The sequence below is a fragment of the Trifolium pratense genome, linkage group LG6, assembly GCF_020283565.1.
Source record: "Trifolium pratense cultivar HEN17-A07 linkage group LG6, ARS_RC_1.1, whole genome shotgun sequence".
Lineage (NCBI taxonomy): Eukaryota > Viridiplantae > Streptophyta > Magnoliopsida > Fabales > Fabaceae > Trifolium > Trifolium pratense.
Window position 1 is genome coordinate 28,179,468 of NC_060064.1, and position 18,462 is coordinate 28,197,929.

The 18,462-nt window shown below is 33.5% G+C and overlaps 2 protein-coding genes across 2 annotated transcripts; one reads left to right on the forward strand and one right to left on the reverse strand.

Moving 5' to 3' along the window:
- The first annotated feature begins 880 nt into the window (after positions 1–880).
- On the forward strand, positions 881–3,123 carry LOC123890454 (putative expansin-B2). Its single transcript, XM_045940064.1, has 4 exons — positions 881–1,112; positions 1,223–1,335; positions 1,936–2,126; positions 2,518–3,123. The coding sequence occupies exons 1-4, from the start codon at positions 923–925 to the stop codon at positions 2,840–2,842; spliced, it is 819 nt and encodes a 272-aa protein (XP_045796020.1). The 5' UTR covers positions 881–922; the 3' UTR covers positions 2,843–3,123.
- Positions 3,124–6,033: 2,910 nt separating this feature from the next.
- On the reverse strand, positions 6,034–10,256 carry LOC123892044 (SNF2 domain-containing protein CLASSY 3-like). Its single transcript, XM_045941894.1, has 4 exons — positions 9,096–10,256; positions 8,748–8,903; positions 6,251–8,106; positions 6,034–6,067 (listed from the first exon to the last, which is right to left on the reverse strand). The coding sequence occupies exons 1-4, from the start codon at positions 10,254–10,256 to the stop codon at positions 6,034–6,036; spliced, it is 3,207 nt and encodes a 1,068-aa protein (XP_045797850.1).
- Between the last annotated feature and the right edge of the window lie 8,206 nt (positions 10,257–18,462).

Consider the following 18,462-nt stretch of genomic DNA (forward strand, 5'->3'; position numbering starts at 1 on the left):
CACTAGTAAACCCACCACCACAAGAAGATTCAAGGATCCCTCAGAGAGAGGCAAAGATCAATCATCAAGAAGGACTGACACAAAATGCCTCCAATAATTAATCAACCAGACCTTACGAAGATCCAACTCAACACCCCGACAGACTCTACCGGTTCCAATAAAAAATAGAGTGCACACCTCACTCGTAAAAGGAACAGGGGAAACCAGAATTTTTACATATAAATCATTTTCAAAATGAAAGTTTCACCATATCGACCAGACACTCAGGAGAACAAGTTTCTTCCGAAAAGAAAACATCATTTCGAAAGTTCTAAATAGTCCACACAATAGTTTGCCAAATTAACATCTACTCCAAACCCAAGAAAACTTCAAGTCACTCTAGGCTTATTTCATGATAAAGACATATAGAAACACTACTATTATTGAAATGCACAAAATATAATTTTAAGCTAATTTACATTTTCAAAAGTTGTTATCAATGTCAATGGATTTAAGACTAAATTCCTTTTAAAAAAAGACTAACTTATACAAAACCCTATTTTTCTTCTTCACTAAAAAACAATGATATTCATTTCCTAAAGTCCGCTTATATTATAACACAATACATGCAACATGACTATTTACCTGACGATACAAACACGTGAATGAAATGTTTTGCATCTCAAATTCAAACATCCTCATTTGTCTTATTCTTTTTGTAGACCCGAAATTCTCTCCCGTAGTTATGCATACCTTAATTGCCGTCTCAAATATTTTATTAATTAACTTCTTTTCAGTTATAAGAAAAAGAGTTATGCATGCATTATGAGTAAAAAAAAGAGCTTAAATAAATAAGTACTTCATCTCTATAAATACCACATTAGCTATTGCTATTTTCATCAAACCATAACTACTAACGAAATCTAAGTGTTCTTTTGATAAAATGGCTCTTACATTTGAACGTGCATTCTCTAATATACTTATATTAGTAGTTTCACTCTTAATATTAGTGACCCCTTCCTCTTGTTTTAATCCAAAGAAGCTTGTTAATTTAACTTCATACTCATCTGATTCAGATTGGTCACCTTCAGTGGCTACTTGGTATGGGGAAGCCAATGGAGATGGAAGTGAAGGTATATATATAGTATAAGATATATTTTATATAGTTTTTCTTTGGTTAAGAATATTCATAATGTAACCAAATCATGCTTAAATGTTTAATATTTCTTTGATAATTATTTAGGTGGTGCTTGTGGATATCAAAATGCTGTTGGGCAACCACCATTCTCTTCAATGATATCCGCCGGAAGTCCTGCAATTTATGACTCGGGAAAAGGTTGCGGTTCTTGTTACGAGGTAATAACAATTTTATTTTGTCAAGTAGTTTAGTGATTAAAATTTCACCTTAATAAATAAGTGAAGTGTTTGGAGATTCAAATGCGATGTCTTTATCACTGGGTTAATTAAGCTCACGGGGACAATAATAATTTTTTGAAAAATAACTTGAAAGATAAAAATTATCATTCTTTCCATTTTATAAAAAAATGTTCTATTTAAATTGTGTACGGTTCTTAAAAAATGTTGAAGCGAGTGTTAAAAAAAAAGGAAAAAAATATATTTCATTGATATACATCATGATGTGCACTGACAATTACTTATTAGAAAAAAAAAATCAATATGGCCCAGTCCAAACGTGGGCCTAATATAAATTTGTGATTAAAGAAAAGTGGACCTTAATATTTGAAGTAAATTAAATTTTAATGGTTTACCTTTGAAATTCTTTTAGAGAACTATATTAGAGACACTCACTATAAGTTGTTTTTTAGACATTAAATTAAATTAATTATTAAATTTGTATTAGTAATATTGACTTGTATACTTGAGTTCAAAAATGAAAATATAATAATCAATTAATCATGTTTGGATTTTATTGTTTTTCTCATAATTTCATTTCAGGTGAGGTGCACAGGAAATTCTGCATGTTCAGGCAACCCTGTGAGGGTAGTTATCACTGATGAGTGTGCTGGCTGTGGCTCAGATGCTCAATATCATTTTGATTTGAGTGGTAGTGCTTTTGGGTCAATGGCAATTTCAGGTCAAGATCAACAACTACGCAATGCTGGAATAATACACATGGAACATAGAAGGTTGGTTTTAAGTTTTCTAATTAATTACTATTTCTAGTCAAGTAATTTGGTTTATAACGGTCTGGTTCTCAGAGGAAAAAGGTCCTAGTAGTTCAGAGTACGGTCACGAGATAAGTAAAGTCTGATCAAGAAATTGTTCCACCCAAAAATCGAGTCTGTGTTCTCACGAAATCCGTCATTTTTGGTGAAACTCATTAACTGCTTGAGTCCAATAAATATTCTTTTCCTAAAATTTTTCATCTATTGTCTATTAGATATGGCAACTTTTTTTAGTTTTAGTTTACATATTTTTAAGTATAATCTGTATTTTAGATTTTATTATTAATTATAAATTTCCAATATTTAAACATTTTGTTTACAATATAAGATTACCATTATTTATTATATGCAGAGTTAAATGCAACTATGGTAGATCAATAGCTTTTCATGTGGACTCTGGATCCAATCAAGAATACTTTGCTGCCTTGATTGAATATGAGAATGGAGATGGTGATCTTAACAGAGTTGAACTCAAGGAAGCACTTGACTCTTCCACTTGGGATTCCATGCAACAATCATGGGGAGCTGTTTGGAAATTTGAAAAAGGAGCACCATTGAAAGCACCATTTTCAATTAAGCTAACTACACTTGCATCTGGCAAGACTATTGTGGCAGAGAATGTGATTCCTGCAGGTTGGAAGCCTGGTCAGACTTATAGATCAATTGTGAATTTTTAATCCTAAATATTTTTCGTTTACAATGTTACTAATGAAGATCGAATTTAAGATTCCATGTATACTATCTAAACTACTAGATTAAACCTAGTGGCTATATATTAATGTACGTTACTTTGGGATATGTATTAGCATATAGTGCTATATGTCCTACTCAATCAAGTCAGCTGAAGTGGACTTTGGATTGTTTGTTGTATCAATTAAATAATGAAATGATGTCTTTTTAAAATCAAAATATATGAAGGTACAAAAGCATTATTGAAATGATTAACATTATTTATGTTTAATACTCCAAATGCGCATTGTGTATGGACGGTACAATATTCATGCAGTAATAAATCTAGAATGTTCATTGACGATCAGACGGTTTAAATTACCCACACGGTAAAACAATCTTAACTGTCTATTCAGATCGAACGGTTCAGAGCTGTAACTACGTGACACACTTACGGTAGGAAATTTAATTCCCATTGTTTATTTATTGGTGAAAACAAGCACAACCAATTTAAAGTAAAAGTAACGTTATAGTCAAAGTTTATGAAATCATTTTCTATACAAAAGTCTGAAGTACAAAAGTCCGGTGTTCCTCACATATGAGAGAATTATTGGTTGTATATGCGAGCGATTATAGGATATAAATTTGTTGTTCACGCTTCGTCCCATATGTGAAGCTCATGGCTCGCGAATGCGAATGATGATAAGAGGTGATTTTTTACATGTTTAAGGCTTATAAGTTATATAGCTCCCATATGCGACCGTGCACATAATTTTCAAGGGTTTCTATTTTAAAACCTCAGCTGCGATTTTGAGAGGTTTTTAGCACCTTATGAGGTCTCTGCCTAAATCACCCCAATTCACTCATTTAATCATTATTCTTCAATCAATTTTCCAACCTTTTTTTTTAGAAGACCATTTTTCTAGCTACAGTTCATTTTTGCGTCAATTCTTTAACGTGGCAGTGAATAGGAAAAAACAACAATGTCTAATTTTCCACATTGTCCGGGGATTACCATTTGCTTAAGTCCAAAGAAGTAATTTGAAATGGTTTTAATCCCTTCTTGTTCTTGGGTTATATACGTGAAATAAATGGAGGGATGATTTTGTTATTTCAAAATATTCAACGACAAAGTTGTTTGATGGATAGAAATTCAAGGATAAAACCACATATTCCCTCATTTTTGTTAGCTAGAAAATCAAATAGTGTATATTTCTAATATTACCTTTGACTATATTTTTTAAATAATTAAATATCAATAACTCTCATACATATATTTAATATAAAACACAATAGTGTATATTTCTCATATTATTTCTCATAATTCACCTTAACAAATAGTGTATATTTTCTTTAAATACCCCTCTCTTGCAATCATATCAAACCACACAAATTTGTTTTCTTACACAATTCCTAGATTTCAAAAATGTCCTAGAGAATTTCCATCGAAAATGTTGAGGACAAAAACCTCAGGTGCAAAATGGAGGAGGAGCTAGAGTAGAGACATGAGAAGGAACCAAAGGTAATACCACCGGCCTATGAATCTGATGTTGAGGTTTACTTATTCTAAAGTTTGGCATCCACATCAAGATAATGTACAAAAGACTAATTTATTTACTTCGAGATTGGGCATTAGTCTTGGTGAAAATTTCAAGAGACTCATGTGTAAATCTTCAACATTAGATTCAGGGGTTGGTGGTATTACCTTTGGTTCCTTCTCAGATCTCGGCTTTGATTTAATCGCATCGGTTTGTCAGTTGCTCCCGTACATGTGTTCGTTGGGTAGTGTATACAGTGTGGGTGTGTATGTGTGTGTTTGCTTCGATGTATATTAACCCGCTTTGTCTCATGTATTTTATTTGATTTTAATCTATTTTATATATGGCTTAATTGCAATTTTGTTCCCTATGTTTTTATCATTTTGCAGAGTTAGAATTCATATTTTAAAATTTGACCGTTTTAGTGTATGTTTGGTTTCAATTCTGGAGCATCCAGAATTGATTCTGGACGTGTAGAATTGATTCTGACTTGTTTGGTTTCTCAAAAGTAGAATTGATTCTGCCTCCAGAATTGATTCTACTTGAAGCTAGAAATCGTAGCTTCTGATTCTAGAATTGATTTTTACACTCAAATTTTTTGTTCAACTCACTTTTTCATGAATATATCCAAACATAAACCACTTCGGCTTAAAATCAATTTTGGCCAGAATCAATTTTACAGAATCAATTCTGCCAAAATCAATTCTCTCCGCCGCAGAACCAAACACACGCTTAGTCCTTCGATCAAATTTTGCTATAAAAATTGGTTATGATATGTTTTAAACGACGTGATATATGATCTCATAAGGGAAAAAAAAACCAATTTCAATAAAATTTATTTATAAAATTAATTTGAGACATGTTGCAGCATAATTTAATTTATACAAATTTTTTATGGAGGGATTAAACTGTTAAATTTTAAAATAAGAAATCAATTATACTTTTTTTATTTTTTATTTTTAATGGCATTTATTTATTTATCTATCTACCGCGTTTTCATCAATGTACTCCATATTAAATTGATCAATGTTTTTGTTTAAAGATTAAAATGGAATCAATTTGTAACTGCGTGACGCAATTACAACCGTCAGCTGTCTGATTAGAATGAGTGATTGAGATTAATTACTTTACAAAACTGAGTTGAGATCTGAGCCGTCTGATCTTAAATCAACAACGCAAATTGATTATTGCGTTAAACTGTGTCAAAATGCTACATCAGTCAATCATAATCCAAAAAAATGGAGGACAAATTAGTCTTAAAAAAAACCATTTTTAGTCACGTGCAAAATATAGGTGTTAAAGTCAACAAACTTGGTGAACTTGGTTAACGAGTCATGCAGTTGAACCAAGGGTTGATCATTGTACAACTCAATTGCAAAAGCAAAATATCTGATTGGACCTGGTATGGGATCGGTTCACAATTCAATCAGTTCGACCGATAGATTCACTTCGGTTTAATAAACACTTTTTTTTGTTGTGGATAGATAAAATGACAAACTATTAAAAACTGACATACAAAGTGCATAAATTGAAATTTGAATCTCGGTCATAGAATTCGACCTAATAATTTTGATATTTATGTCGGTTTAACTAGATTTAAAAAACACTTCTAAAGAAGTAGTAAATGAGCCTCTCTATGTTACTCCTTAAACCTATCTATTTCAACTCTCTAAAGAAGCAGCAATATTGAAGAATCTGCAAAACCAAATAAAAGTTACATTAGAAGCATGAATATAGAGATAATATAGAGACAAAATTCCAAATTTAATCTAATCCACCAAAAATGTTCTTACCTTTGCAAGCACAACACAATTGATCGATGGCCAAAACTTTCAGACCAAATCTCGCTCCTTCCTCAGTACGACACATTTAACGAACATGTCCATGAGCTTTTCATGTCGGGTCATCTTATCAAGGACTTCATCTTCAAAGTTCACAGCACAGCGCTTGGACACATCATTATCGGTGGCATTTTTAGCTGAAAAAAGGAGCTCTGATAACCGATCCTTTTCGGCCTGTTTGCCATATTTTTCTGCCTCGGTAGTCCCTTCAACGAGAAGATGGTATGTGTATACCACCTTCTTCTGTCCAATCCTATATGCTCGACTGATAGCCTGTCTTTTGACCGAAGGATTCCATGCAACATCAAGAAGCACCACCCTTGAAGCTCCAACTAAGCTAATTCCCTCGGAACAAGCTTTTGTAGCTGCAAGCAGAACCTTCGCTTTGCTATTTTCATCATTGAAGCGGTGGATTATGGACTGCTTATCCTTTGTAGAATCATTGCTAGACATGAACAGCACTTCTCCGTTAGACCAGTTAAAAGCCGAGTTTAATTGGTCTTGAATTAATTGTAAAGGAGCATGGAATTGGCTGAAAATAAGGACTTTCTCGTTGGAAGCATCACACAGCCGAACAAACTCGTACACAAATTTTGTTTTGACACCTTCATGTGGGTTCATTCTAAGCTGTTTTAGCTTATCCTTGTCGAGTAAAGATTCTTCTTCTTTCGAAAGATGACATTTAAGGAAAAGAGATGGATGGACAGATGCCAATGCAATCTTACGCTCAAAGTTAAATACTTTGTTCTGAGAACGTTTAATACTCTTCAGAATATCATTCTGCAAACTATCTGCCTTCAAAGTCACCAAACATTCCCTTAACCCGGGAAGCTTATTTTCAAGGATCGCACCCTTGTGAATATGAACAAAGGGTTCCATTAGCAGTTTCAACTTCTCAATCTTATCATCATCAGAAGGGTCTCTTTCTATATTGCCTGAATCAGCTTCCCTTCCCCATTGTTTAGATGATGTTTGTCCCTTCTTATGACAAAAGCTTTTTAACTCAGGCGGTATCATGGTAGGAAAGGAAGGCTTGACTAAGCTCAAAGTGCTGTAAAGCTCCGAGAAATTATTCTGGAATGGAGTTCCGGAAAGGATGATTCGCTTCTGCGTTTGACTCTTCGTCAACACCTTCCAAATATGACTTCTTTGATTTCTTGGTATGTGTCCTTCATCAAGAACTAACAAACCAGGTGCTTCAAGTAGAACTTCTCGCATATCAAAGTTTCCTTTTGTCTCCTTCACACTTTCAAGATTTTTCTCTTTCTTATGTTGGCAAATTGATCCGTACAAATTGTAGCTGATTCCAAGAATGCTTGTTTCTTTGAACCACGAAATAAGTTTCACTATTCGTGTTTCGTCAGGACGATGCCGTGTACTATCGAATCTGTTAAGCACATCAGCATGCTCTTTACCAGATAACTCTAAATTGCTTATATTGTGAAATGGAACTCCAATGTCCCATTTCTTGAATTCCTCTTCCCAAGTTAGCAGTAAACTAGCAGGAGCGACAACAATTGGCAAGCAATTTGGAAACAACTTCAAATATGCCTTGAGGAAAACTATTGTCAGCCTTGTCTTTCCGGTTCCAGGAGCATGAGAAATAATGCAGCCACCTTCACTGAGAGGATCGGCATTCTTTAACTTTTGAAGCTCGATATTTCCAGCCAAGTTTTTCCATATAAACTCAAAGCCTTCCTGTTGATGAGGATATAAAGTTTCTCTCACTTCAGGAATTAGGTCCCAAATTATGCCTTTTTTTTGACAGATATTAGCGTCTAAATCACCATCGGAAACATTGACGCGAGACTGAGAGAAATCCAAGTGTAAGGAATTTTCAGAACCCTCCGATGAAGCTCTTTTTTCATACCCTTCATATGGATATTTATCAATCTGTGTCATGTTCAATACAAGTATGCAAAAGTCAGAACAAAATACAAAATAAAGCATGATGCCAATATATGAATCTCACAACAAGAAAATTAGCGAAACAAACACTACAGCAACACAGTTACCGTTAATCACTTCTATTTTCTTAAATTATTACCGATGTCTATATACATATCAGTACACTACAACGAAAAGAAATTACTTAAACTAGTTTGCAACTTTTCGTACGAATCAACATAAAACCAAAGATACAAACATCAGTGCCTCCTACCATCATCGAATCTCATTATCAAATCAGAACAAACATACAACAATTAAGGTTCTTTTCCACTGCTACATGAGGACTAAATGACAGAATAATACCATAAATCATGACAAAATCAAACTTAACATAAATATTTTTAAATTTCATGGATACCATAGCAATTAATCCTTATTTTGCTCTTCAGTATAATGTCAATCAGTATTCAATCGCAGATTGCAAAATATAGTGGTATGTTCAAAATATATTTATCCGCAATTAGACAAAACTTTGCATTGAATCGCCACATATTGCAGAACAATAGTGCTTTGTTTAAACTTCGCTAATCAATATCAAAATTAACCAAGTAATTTTACATAAATCAACATGAAACAGAGCTTACCACTAGTTGTGTCTTATATCTGCTTTCAGTAATAACTTTACCACAGGATTCACAATAATCACCAATCTGTTCGTCGTAAATAATGTCATGCTCACAGCGAGATGAAGGACTTCCGTTATTTCCTTGTGAGGCTTCATTTGTCCATAAACATCCAATCTGAAGACAGTAACACACTAAGTTAATCAATGTCACTGATTTCTCCTTACAAATCTCATTAGACCAAAGTTTAAACATACAAACAATTTAAATTAAAAAAACAAAATCAGCTTAAGCATTAGTCCTATAGTTCCCAAAATTAAAATTAAAATGCAAATGTCAAATTTTAATGTTCTTAAAGAGAAGGATTACCTTGGATTCAGCTTCTGATTCGTTAATGTACATTTCCATTTCATCCCATATGGGCTTTAACGCTTCATCCTTCCTCCGTTCCTCCTCCTCCTCTTCGGTCAGTTCCACTGTTTGAACCCTTTTTAGGCTCCATATCAGAGGTGCCTCAACACAAACCGGTGGTTTCCGTGCATCACACTGATTAACCTCCGGCAGAATTGGATCATTCTTCATGCTATTTTTCTTGTGTGAATAGGATTCAGAAAGCAGTTTGGCTAATCTCAAATCCATCGATGTAAAATACGCGCTTTTCCCCCTTCGATTCAAACCATTGTTCTCCATCTTTTTCTGTTTCTCTGAATTATTCCATCTTCGTTTGCCATATTTCTGTTTTTCTTCAATAGAATCGGAAACATCAGAGACATTTTTTTCCACACTTTTTGCTTTCTTTTTCTTTGATTCTTCTTTGTTGTTTGAAGAAGAACAACCCTTAATTTCATGATTGTTTATAGAACCCTTCTTCTCATTTTTCATATGACAAATTCCACTTTGTCTATCAGAAACCTCATCCAGTTCATCAAAATCTTTTGTCATTCTTTTTTTCTCTTCATCATCATCAGAAACCTCATCCAGTTCATCAACTTTAAAATCCTCATCGCTCGTCTCGTTTTCTTCACTCTCATCATCATCATCATCATCATCATCACTCTCATCAGAATCATCATCTTTATAAACACTGTCATGAAAAATAATCAAAGTTTCATCATCTTCTTCTTCTTCAGCAGCATAAAAACCAACAGACTGTTCTTCATCATCACTCTCACCAGACTCATCTGAACATATAATCGGATTTTCACTATCCCAACCAATCTTTTCATCAACAAAGTTTCCATCTTTATTATCACCAATCTCACTACTTCCTCCACTCTCATCAATCTTCACTTCCTTCTTAAACCCTTCTTCTTCTTCTTCTTCGATGAAAATAACTTCATGAGCATTCTTATTCTGAGGAAACACAAAAGCTTCATCTTTTAACCTTTTTCTTTTTGACCCAGAAGCAGAATCTAAACTCATAACATCTTCATCATTCTTTCTTCTCTTTGAAGATGAAGAATCAAACGAAGGAATGTGAAACGGTGGAACCTTCTTGCTACGAGTTCTGCTTGAAACACCACCAGCCATCACAAACAACACAAGAAAAAACGTTCCTTTTCTTTATGTTTTTAATGTTTCAGTTTCTCTGTTATCTGGATAGTGAAAAAAACAGAGTTAGAAGGAAAAAAAAATACAAGAAAAAGTGAGTGTTTGAATGAAAAGTGTTGCTATTGATGGCGCGAAAGTAGACGGAAAAACAAACTAAAAACAGAAATAACTCCCACATGTGTTTCTATATAACTCGTTTGGTCTTCTAAAAAATAAAGGAATCGAAAGTTGTACTCTGTTTGATTGTAAATTTGTTTCGGGGATCAGACAAATTTGATGGCTTTGACGGAACAAAAACAAATTTTTTTTTGTCTAAGTACAACTGGTCTAAAATACCAAAATATCATTTTGTTCACCAAACATTGTACTCCCTCCGTCCCAAAATTATTATCACACTTTACTACTACACACTTGCCGATGCACAATTTTGATCATTAATATCTTTAATTGTGTATTATTAAAAATTATAAAAAATTAATATTTTGATAGTACTCATCTAGACAAATCTAACAAGATCTCATATTCTAATATTTATCTTTATACATTATTAAAAAAATATTGTCAAAGTAGCTTGTATGAATAACGCACACAGTCAAATTGTGACAATAATCTTGAGACAGAGGGAGTATAAGATAAAAAAATTGTTGAATATCATAAAAATTTGTCCTGTGTTGTTCTGCTATGTGTTGTGTTGTTCTGTTATGTGATGTCCTATCCGGTACTTAACCATTAACAGATCAAAACACATGTTTATAAATATCTACATTATAGATGTTATATATTCCTCTTTCTTTTTATTATTTATTTTTAATGTATATTTAAGAGGTTTCATAAAAATATTAATGTATATTTAGGAGGATTTTTAGTTAAATTTTCATCCGATTACATTATATAATTGTGAATGTATCTTTTTAAATTTTTAGACAAATTGTGAATGTATCTGATTTTATTTTTTTAAAAAGTTTAATGGCCAGAAATTCTACTGAAAAATGGGGTGTCCAAGTTTAATGGCTAGAAGTTCCATGGTACAGTTACAGTTTTTAGGTTATTTGAGGGTGCGTTTGATCTGCTAAAAAATAGGAGACTGAACAAATTTTGTTGTACTCTGTTTGATTTAAAATTGGTTATGGGACTGGACAAATTAGGTAGCAAGGGACAGGACAAAAACAAGATTTTGTGTCCCTCACTAAACCACATGACAACTTTTTGTCCACAGTAGAACTATAAAAAATACGAAAATACTCATTTTTTCCGAATATAAAAATATTATGGCCCTATATCTCTTCGGTACAGTTTTGTCCTGTCCTATATTATCTTGTTCTGTCCTGTATTGTTTTATCCAGTCGCTGAGGGTTTTATTTTTACAGTAGGTTAATTGCAAGCAAATATCCTAAGAACATAAGACATCAAATATAAATTTTTGTATCCTAAACTGTGTTGAAAATGACAACTTTTAAATCCTCTTTAATGTATATGTTTAAGAAATTTTCAATTAAATTATGATATGAGTAGATTAAATTATACAATTGCGAATTGTCAAAAAAAAATTATATAATTGTGAATGTATCTTTTTAGGGTTTAGGATTTTCGATCTTTTATAAATATATCGATATTGATTGATTGGTTGATGTTGAATATGCATTCGGCCAATCACACCGCAATGGATAGATCCATTAATTTTAAGTAGCGGGGGCAACATATACATTAATTTTTAAGTAGATCCATCAAACCCTAAACATGGAGTTTCCCCATCACCACAAAATTAAAGTTCAACAAGGTAAAGACATATATTCACTCTCGTTACAATAATAAACCAAATAATAAATGTATGAGATTGAAAATAAATAACAGATTAAATAAGTGGATTTACCTCATAGAAGATCGACAATGAATGAAGCGAGAGAAATGGGGTGAGAAAAGGGGAGATGTGGAGGCGGGGGAGCCGTGGAGGCAAGGGCGGATCTAGATCTGATATACTGGTGTGACTAAAAAAACGCGTTCGTAAACTTTATAATAGAAAAAGCACGCTCTCTTGCCACTTCTGTCCAATAGACATTGCTTAACCGTGAAGCATTTTCATGTTAAAGAATAAAGGTTATAAATATATAAACAAAAATAAATAACAAATATATATATATATATATATATATATATATATATATATATCAATTTAAAATCGAAATTTTTGGTGTGGGTATAGCCACGCTATGCCTCAATATAGATTCACCCATGTGTGGAGGGAAATATGACATCGGTCGACGATGAAGACATTGAATAGGGGTTTAATGGTGGCTCTGCGTGGCTCTGCAAGCGCACAAAATCGCAACCAAGTAATAAAGTGATAAGTTATCGTTCTTCACAGGGATTGTGCCAAAATTACTAGTTTCGCTTAGGAATTTAGAAAGTAAAAGTGATTTGCATTTGCTTTGTTTGTTTGAGAGAGGACTGCATTCAATAAAGGTAAATGACAATTAAATAAAGGACAAGAAATTAAAGAGGAATAAATAAAAAGGTTGTGCGAGTAGATGCACGGGGTGGTTAAGTGTTTCGAATCTCATTCATACTCCTGCTTGGTAAGTGGCGTTATACTATACATCATAACTAGTTATAAGCCATCAGATTAATTTCTATTAAAATACGCCTAGTATATTACTATACTTATTTCTATTGCAATCTGGCTTAGGTCGAACCAATTAAGCGTTGATAGGTTTAGCCTTCGTTGTTTCGTATCATTACCTTTAACGGGTTAAGCCTCTAAAGAGTGCGTCCTAACCTTTAGAAGTTCAGAATTTAACAAGATCTCTACGTCCGCTCGGTTTCCTAATATCATTGCAGAATTTAACTACGTATGATTCTTAATCCTGCCCCTGTACCGTCAGATACTAAATTTAATGGCCTCATATTGATAGGATGAAATGTCTTTTTGGTCTGGCCTATTAATTCTATTGTCACGGGATCAACTAATTTCCTTATGGTTCATTCAATTAATGTGATCAATATTAAGAATGAATAATTAAAGCAAAGACAAATATAAAAAATAACTTAATAACAATTTTAGCATAAGTAGAACTCATGCAATAACTGATCAATAAATTGCAAGTATACAATTATCGTCAAGTATTAGTTAAGATATTGTGTGCACGAGGATTCTCTTTAACTTTGAACCAAAGTAATTAAACCAATGCTTAAAAGAAAATAAAAGAACATTTTGGGGGGGGGGGGGGGTGTTCATAAGAATTTGATGAAAACTAATATTGGAATTTTATCGGGCGATTAAATCTCTTCGGTTCATCTCATAGTAAATTGTTTGGTGAATCATGTTATAGACTCATGAATTACTCAACTAGTTCCAAGATTGAATCAATAAAATGATTATTCCCAATCTCTTGGATAATAATCCTCTCACTTAATCACAACTCCACCAATCTCTAGGGTGAATTTGTGTTTAAGTGAGGTTTTCACAAACATTGATTCCTTAATCACAATCAATAAACCTAAATCTCTAAAGTGATTATCAGTCGTTCAATCTTTCCTAGGTCCATAGCTACTAATTTCCATTCTCATGATAAATCAACTATTGGGGGGGGGGGGGGGGGTGTTCATAAGAATTTGATGAAAACTAATATTGGAATTTTATCGGGCGATTGAATCTCTTCGGTTCATCTCATAGTAAATTGTTTGGTGAATCATGTTATAGACTCATGAATTACTCAACTAGTTCCAAGATTGAATCAATAAAATGATTATTCCCAATCTCTTGGATAATAATCCTCTCACTTAATCACAACTCCCCCAATCTCTTGGGTGAATTTGTGTTTAAGTGAGGTTTTCACAAACATTGATTCCTTAATCACAATCAATAAACCTAAATCTCTAAAGTGATTATCAATCGTTCAATCATTCCTAGGTCCATAGCTAATTTTCATTCTCATGATAATCAACTATTAAGTTCATCACACAATTTCGTCAAATTATATATGAAGCATTAAGTGCAAGAAATAATCAATTGAAACTAGATCATAATCCAATTGCATACAATCAAGTTCACGTGGTTCAAACAAAGTACAATGAAAAAATCCAATCTAAGAATTTAGCCATACATAGTGAAAGAGGAAATTACATGGATGAAAAGAATTGAAATATTCATGACAAAAGGAATTGGATGTGTTTCCACACTTGATTCCTTGCTTGGATCCACCTTCTTGTTGCTTGAACTCAACTCCAAAGACCCACTTTGATCCAAAATACTTTTGGCCAAAAAAATGAGTTTCCAATTTATATTTTTCATCATGCCAAATTTGTCACGCCCCGCGTGAGTACCAGCAACTTAGGCCAAGAAAATACCAATTAATTACTCCCCGCATGAGCCTACATCAACAATTTTTTTTTTTGACAGCTTAAGGCTTCAGCAACACTTTTGACAGTTTTTTAAGCCTTCAACAAAACTTTTTGACAGCTTTTCCTTGTTTCTTCCAACATAAACTAACTCTTCAAAACCATGAATTTCACTTATTCTAAGCTTAAAAACTCATCAAAAGGTCCTCTAAACTCCCTTGAATTATGTCACTTTTAGTGTGTAATAACGGAGTTATCAATAACCCAAAAAAATCCATGAAACCCTAAAGATGGAGTTTCCCCAAACACAAATTTAATAAATCAAATAATAAATGTATGAGATTGAAAATAAATTATAGATTACAATAATAATTAGATTTACCTCATAGAAGATCAACAATATTGTCTTGAATTTTATAAAGAAAACACAGGATTACTAGAGGTGGTTCAAACATTGATTTTTGGCAACGCCTGTTATTGTTACAAGTCATTGGCAAAACTACATTTCTTCTAGAAAGGTAGTTTTTTCCAACAACTTGTAACAAAAACAGGCGCTGCCAAAAATCAAATTTCTTGTAGGTACCGATGAATTACACGGTATTCCTGTAGCAATTGGTATTATGGAGTTTGAGTTTTTGGGCGGCAGTATTGGATTTGTAAGGGGTGAGAAAGTTACTCGGTCGATCGAATATGCCGTTGAAAAAGGATTTGGATTCCCTGTAGTCAAAAAGTAAATGTTAATGAATAACAACCATTAGATATGATCTAGACATTATGATTTATTTTATAGTGTTAAATTTGGATAATTTGATTCCAATCAAAGGGTAGAGAACAAACTGACTGCATGAATGAACCATTTACTGACTGCATAGAATCCACATTCGCTGAAAAAGGATGAGAGAAATGGAGTGGGAAAAAAGTACCGGATTTATGGAGGGATATATGACACAAGTCGATGATGAAGACGTCGAATGAGGGTTAAACGTCAAATGCCAAACACCAAATGAATGTGTAGAGGAAAAAAAATGGGAAAAAAGTCTCATAATGGAGAGAACACACTCTTTAGTAGTGTTTATATATCCCAAAGTGACTAATAGGGGTGTTCCCTAAGGGGTACCTGATAACTCATTTTATGTGATGTTAGTTGTCCCTATTTATTGGATTATTACCTCCCAATATGGTGATCTACTATCTTTATTGAGTCATTTTGATGTATTTTGAGTCCAGTGATGTATTTATGGTTTATATGCAATTCTTCGTTCAAAGAGTCCGTTCTGGTGATAACTTGTGTCAAGACAGACCGCTGAGCCAAAGTAACAAAAGGCCTCAAAGCTTATTTGATAATCAGAGTCAAGACTAAAGTTTTCCGTACAACCATGAATTGCGGGGAGTCTTATGCGCAGTCAAAGCCTCCACATAAGCAAAGAATGAAGAATATACTACTACCCGAAGATAAGACATCTGGCGATTTCCCATGTGCAAATTGTACTATCTTAGTACTATCCATTGAGGGAATATGCTTTATTCCATTGGGTTGTCTTATCTCAGAAGGTTTTGGCCCATGATCCAAGGTGGATCCCTATATAAAGGAGCCCTTAACCCTAATTTTGGTGTGCAAGCTTGATGGCAAAATACCTAAGTTAAGTTGGAGAGTTACTTTGTGCGCCGTCACTTACTCTGTTACGATTCCGATAACGGGAGGCACGACGGTGCTGACTTGGAGGTTGAGACATCATCTCTAGGTGGTTGTGCTTGTAGGTTTACATTTCTTATCTATTATGATGTGTAAATCTGCTAATCTTGTTATCTATGTTGTTAAGCTCACCATGAGCTAAAACTCTCGTTGTTTGAATTATGTGAAGTTTAATGAAACTTTAATGTTATTCATGTGACGTGTTGTATATTGTTATGCTACTTTAGTTCATTTATTATCATGTTATATGTTTGATTCCGAGATTTATCAGGATTAAACACAAATTTGTTATTAAGAGACATCTAATAAAAATGGATTTAATGAATTAATATGGTTAAGTAGAGGATTGACACATACTTCTTACTTAATGACTTAGACATAAGCCTTAAGGCCATAGTGAAATTACAAGCATGGATTTCAGAACTGAAATGAATTAAGCATGACCTGGACATATGAACCATCTTATCCCTCATTTCATCATCTAACGTTGTAGACATACACCACAAGGCAAGAATTGTTCACAGTAGTCATGACATCACTTATCACACACATACATTGAACCTATTTAAACTGATCAGTGTTCCAACACTTTCCAACTATTGTCTCCAAAACCCATTTTCATTACTTGTTATTTATATTTGCTGTTAAAAACCCCAAATGATATTTTGTTACTTTTCTGCTCATAAGCTAAGAATTAATTAATTGGATGAAAATTTAAATGAAGTTCCCTTAAAGAATCCATGTGGGTCAATGCTCTATCTTATTACTTGCTGTGAATTGACTGTGTATACTTGCACACATTAATTAAGCGAATAATACCCTATTTTGTGAACGTCGGACCACGCAATATGCTGACCATTACGCGCGCACCGCTGTCCGGCCGGGTCGGGTCGGGCTTGGGCCTATAAGTGATATGTTTTTTTTTAGTCACAAATTAATTAATTTTTGGCTTTAATGCAGTTTTGATCCCCCTATTTTGAAAAACCTGAACTTTTGATCCCCCTATTTTAAAACTCAGAACTTTTGATCCCCCTATTTTAGTTTTTTGTTAGTTTTAGTTCCCCACCTCAATTTGGTCAAACTTTTGCTAATGTGTCATGCTCACTGATGACGTGACATTGTACATATGGACAACTTGCTAAGATGATGTCAGAAAAATTGGTGACACACAATATTTGAACTATAGAGATGCATGTTTTGCAATGGGATTCCTTAAAGATGATCGTGTTTACATCACTGCAATCAAAGAAGCAAAAGATTGGGGCTCGGGACACTATCTAAGGAAATTGTTTGTCCACGTGTACAATGCCACGTCATCAGTGAGCATGACACATAAGCAAAAATTTGACCAAATTGAGGTGGGGGACTAAAACTAACAAAAAACTAAAATAGGGGGATCAAAAGTGTTGAGTTTTAAAATAGGGGGATCAAAAGTTCGGGTTTTTCAAAATAGGGGATCAAAACTGCATTAAAGCCTTAATTTTTTATTAGTTAATTAACGCGGGTTAAAGGAGTCATTAAAACGTGTTTACAATTTTGATTGACGCTGACTCATCACATGCTGCTCATTCCAATCCGTTCAGTTTTGTAAACGAATATATTCAATCAATCCATGTGTTTTTCTTTCACCAAGATTCATTCTTCATTTGTGCTCTCTCCAAAATTCCGACGTACAAACGAATTCTTTCTTCTCTTTTTGTTTTCTTCCCTCTAAAGTTATTTTTGTTTTGCTGTGTTTCATTGGTTGTATGCTGATACCGTAGTATCAGTTTAAATTGATATCGTCGTATCCATTTTCGAGTAGTATTATTGTACTTTTCAAGAAGATGTTTCCTTTCCCGATCCCTATAGTGCAGTAATTGATTGTAGCAGTTGAACTGACATGTTTTATCATGGGGACATCGCGGTTGATTATATATCAATGTTTTAAGAACCGGACCGGAGGTCGAACCGTTGTGACAACTGGTTCAAGGGTCAACCGGTCGGATCGGTTCAACCGTTATTGAACCGTTTATATTGAACCGTTCATATAATTTTTTCACGTGTTTGAGTCTATGGTTGGAAAGGAAAGATTTTTGATTTTTTAACCTTTCAATTTCAATCCATCGTTTTTTTTAATTAAAAAATCAGTTTTTTTTTTTTTTTTTTTTTAAGTGA

Coding starts and splice junctions, on each gene's coding strand:
- LOC123890454 (XM_045940064.1), top strand. CDS start 923: ATGGCTCTTACATTTGAACGTGCATTCTCTAATATACTTATATTAGTA. Junction 1,336..1,935: donor GTTGCGGTTCTTGTTACGAG/GTAATAACAATT, acceptor ATTTCATTTCAG/GTGAGGTGCACAGGAAATTC. Junction 2,127..2,517: donor ATACACATGGAACATAGAAG/GTTGGTTTTAAG, acceptor TATTATATGCAG/AGTTAAATGCAACTATGGTA.
- LOC123892044 (XM_045941894.1), bottom strand. CDS start 10,256: ATGGCTGGTGGTGTTTCAAGCAGAACTCGTAGCAAGAAGGTTCCACCG. Junction 8,107..8,747: donor GATATAAGACACAACTAGTG/GTAAGCTCTGTT, acceptor AACATGACACAG/ATTGATAAATATCCATATGA. Junction 6,068..6,250: donor CATGAAAAGCTCATGGACAT/GTTCGTTAAATG, acceptor TTGGTTTTGCAG/ATTCTTCAATATTGCTGCTT.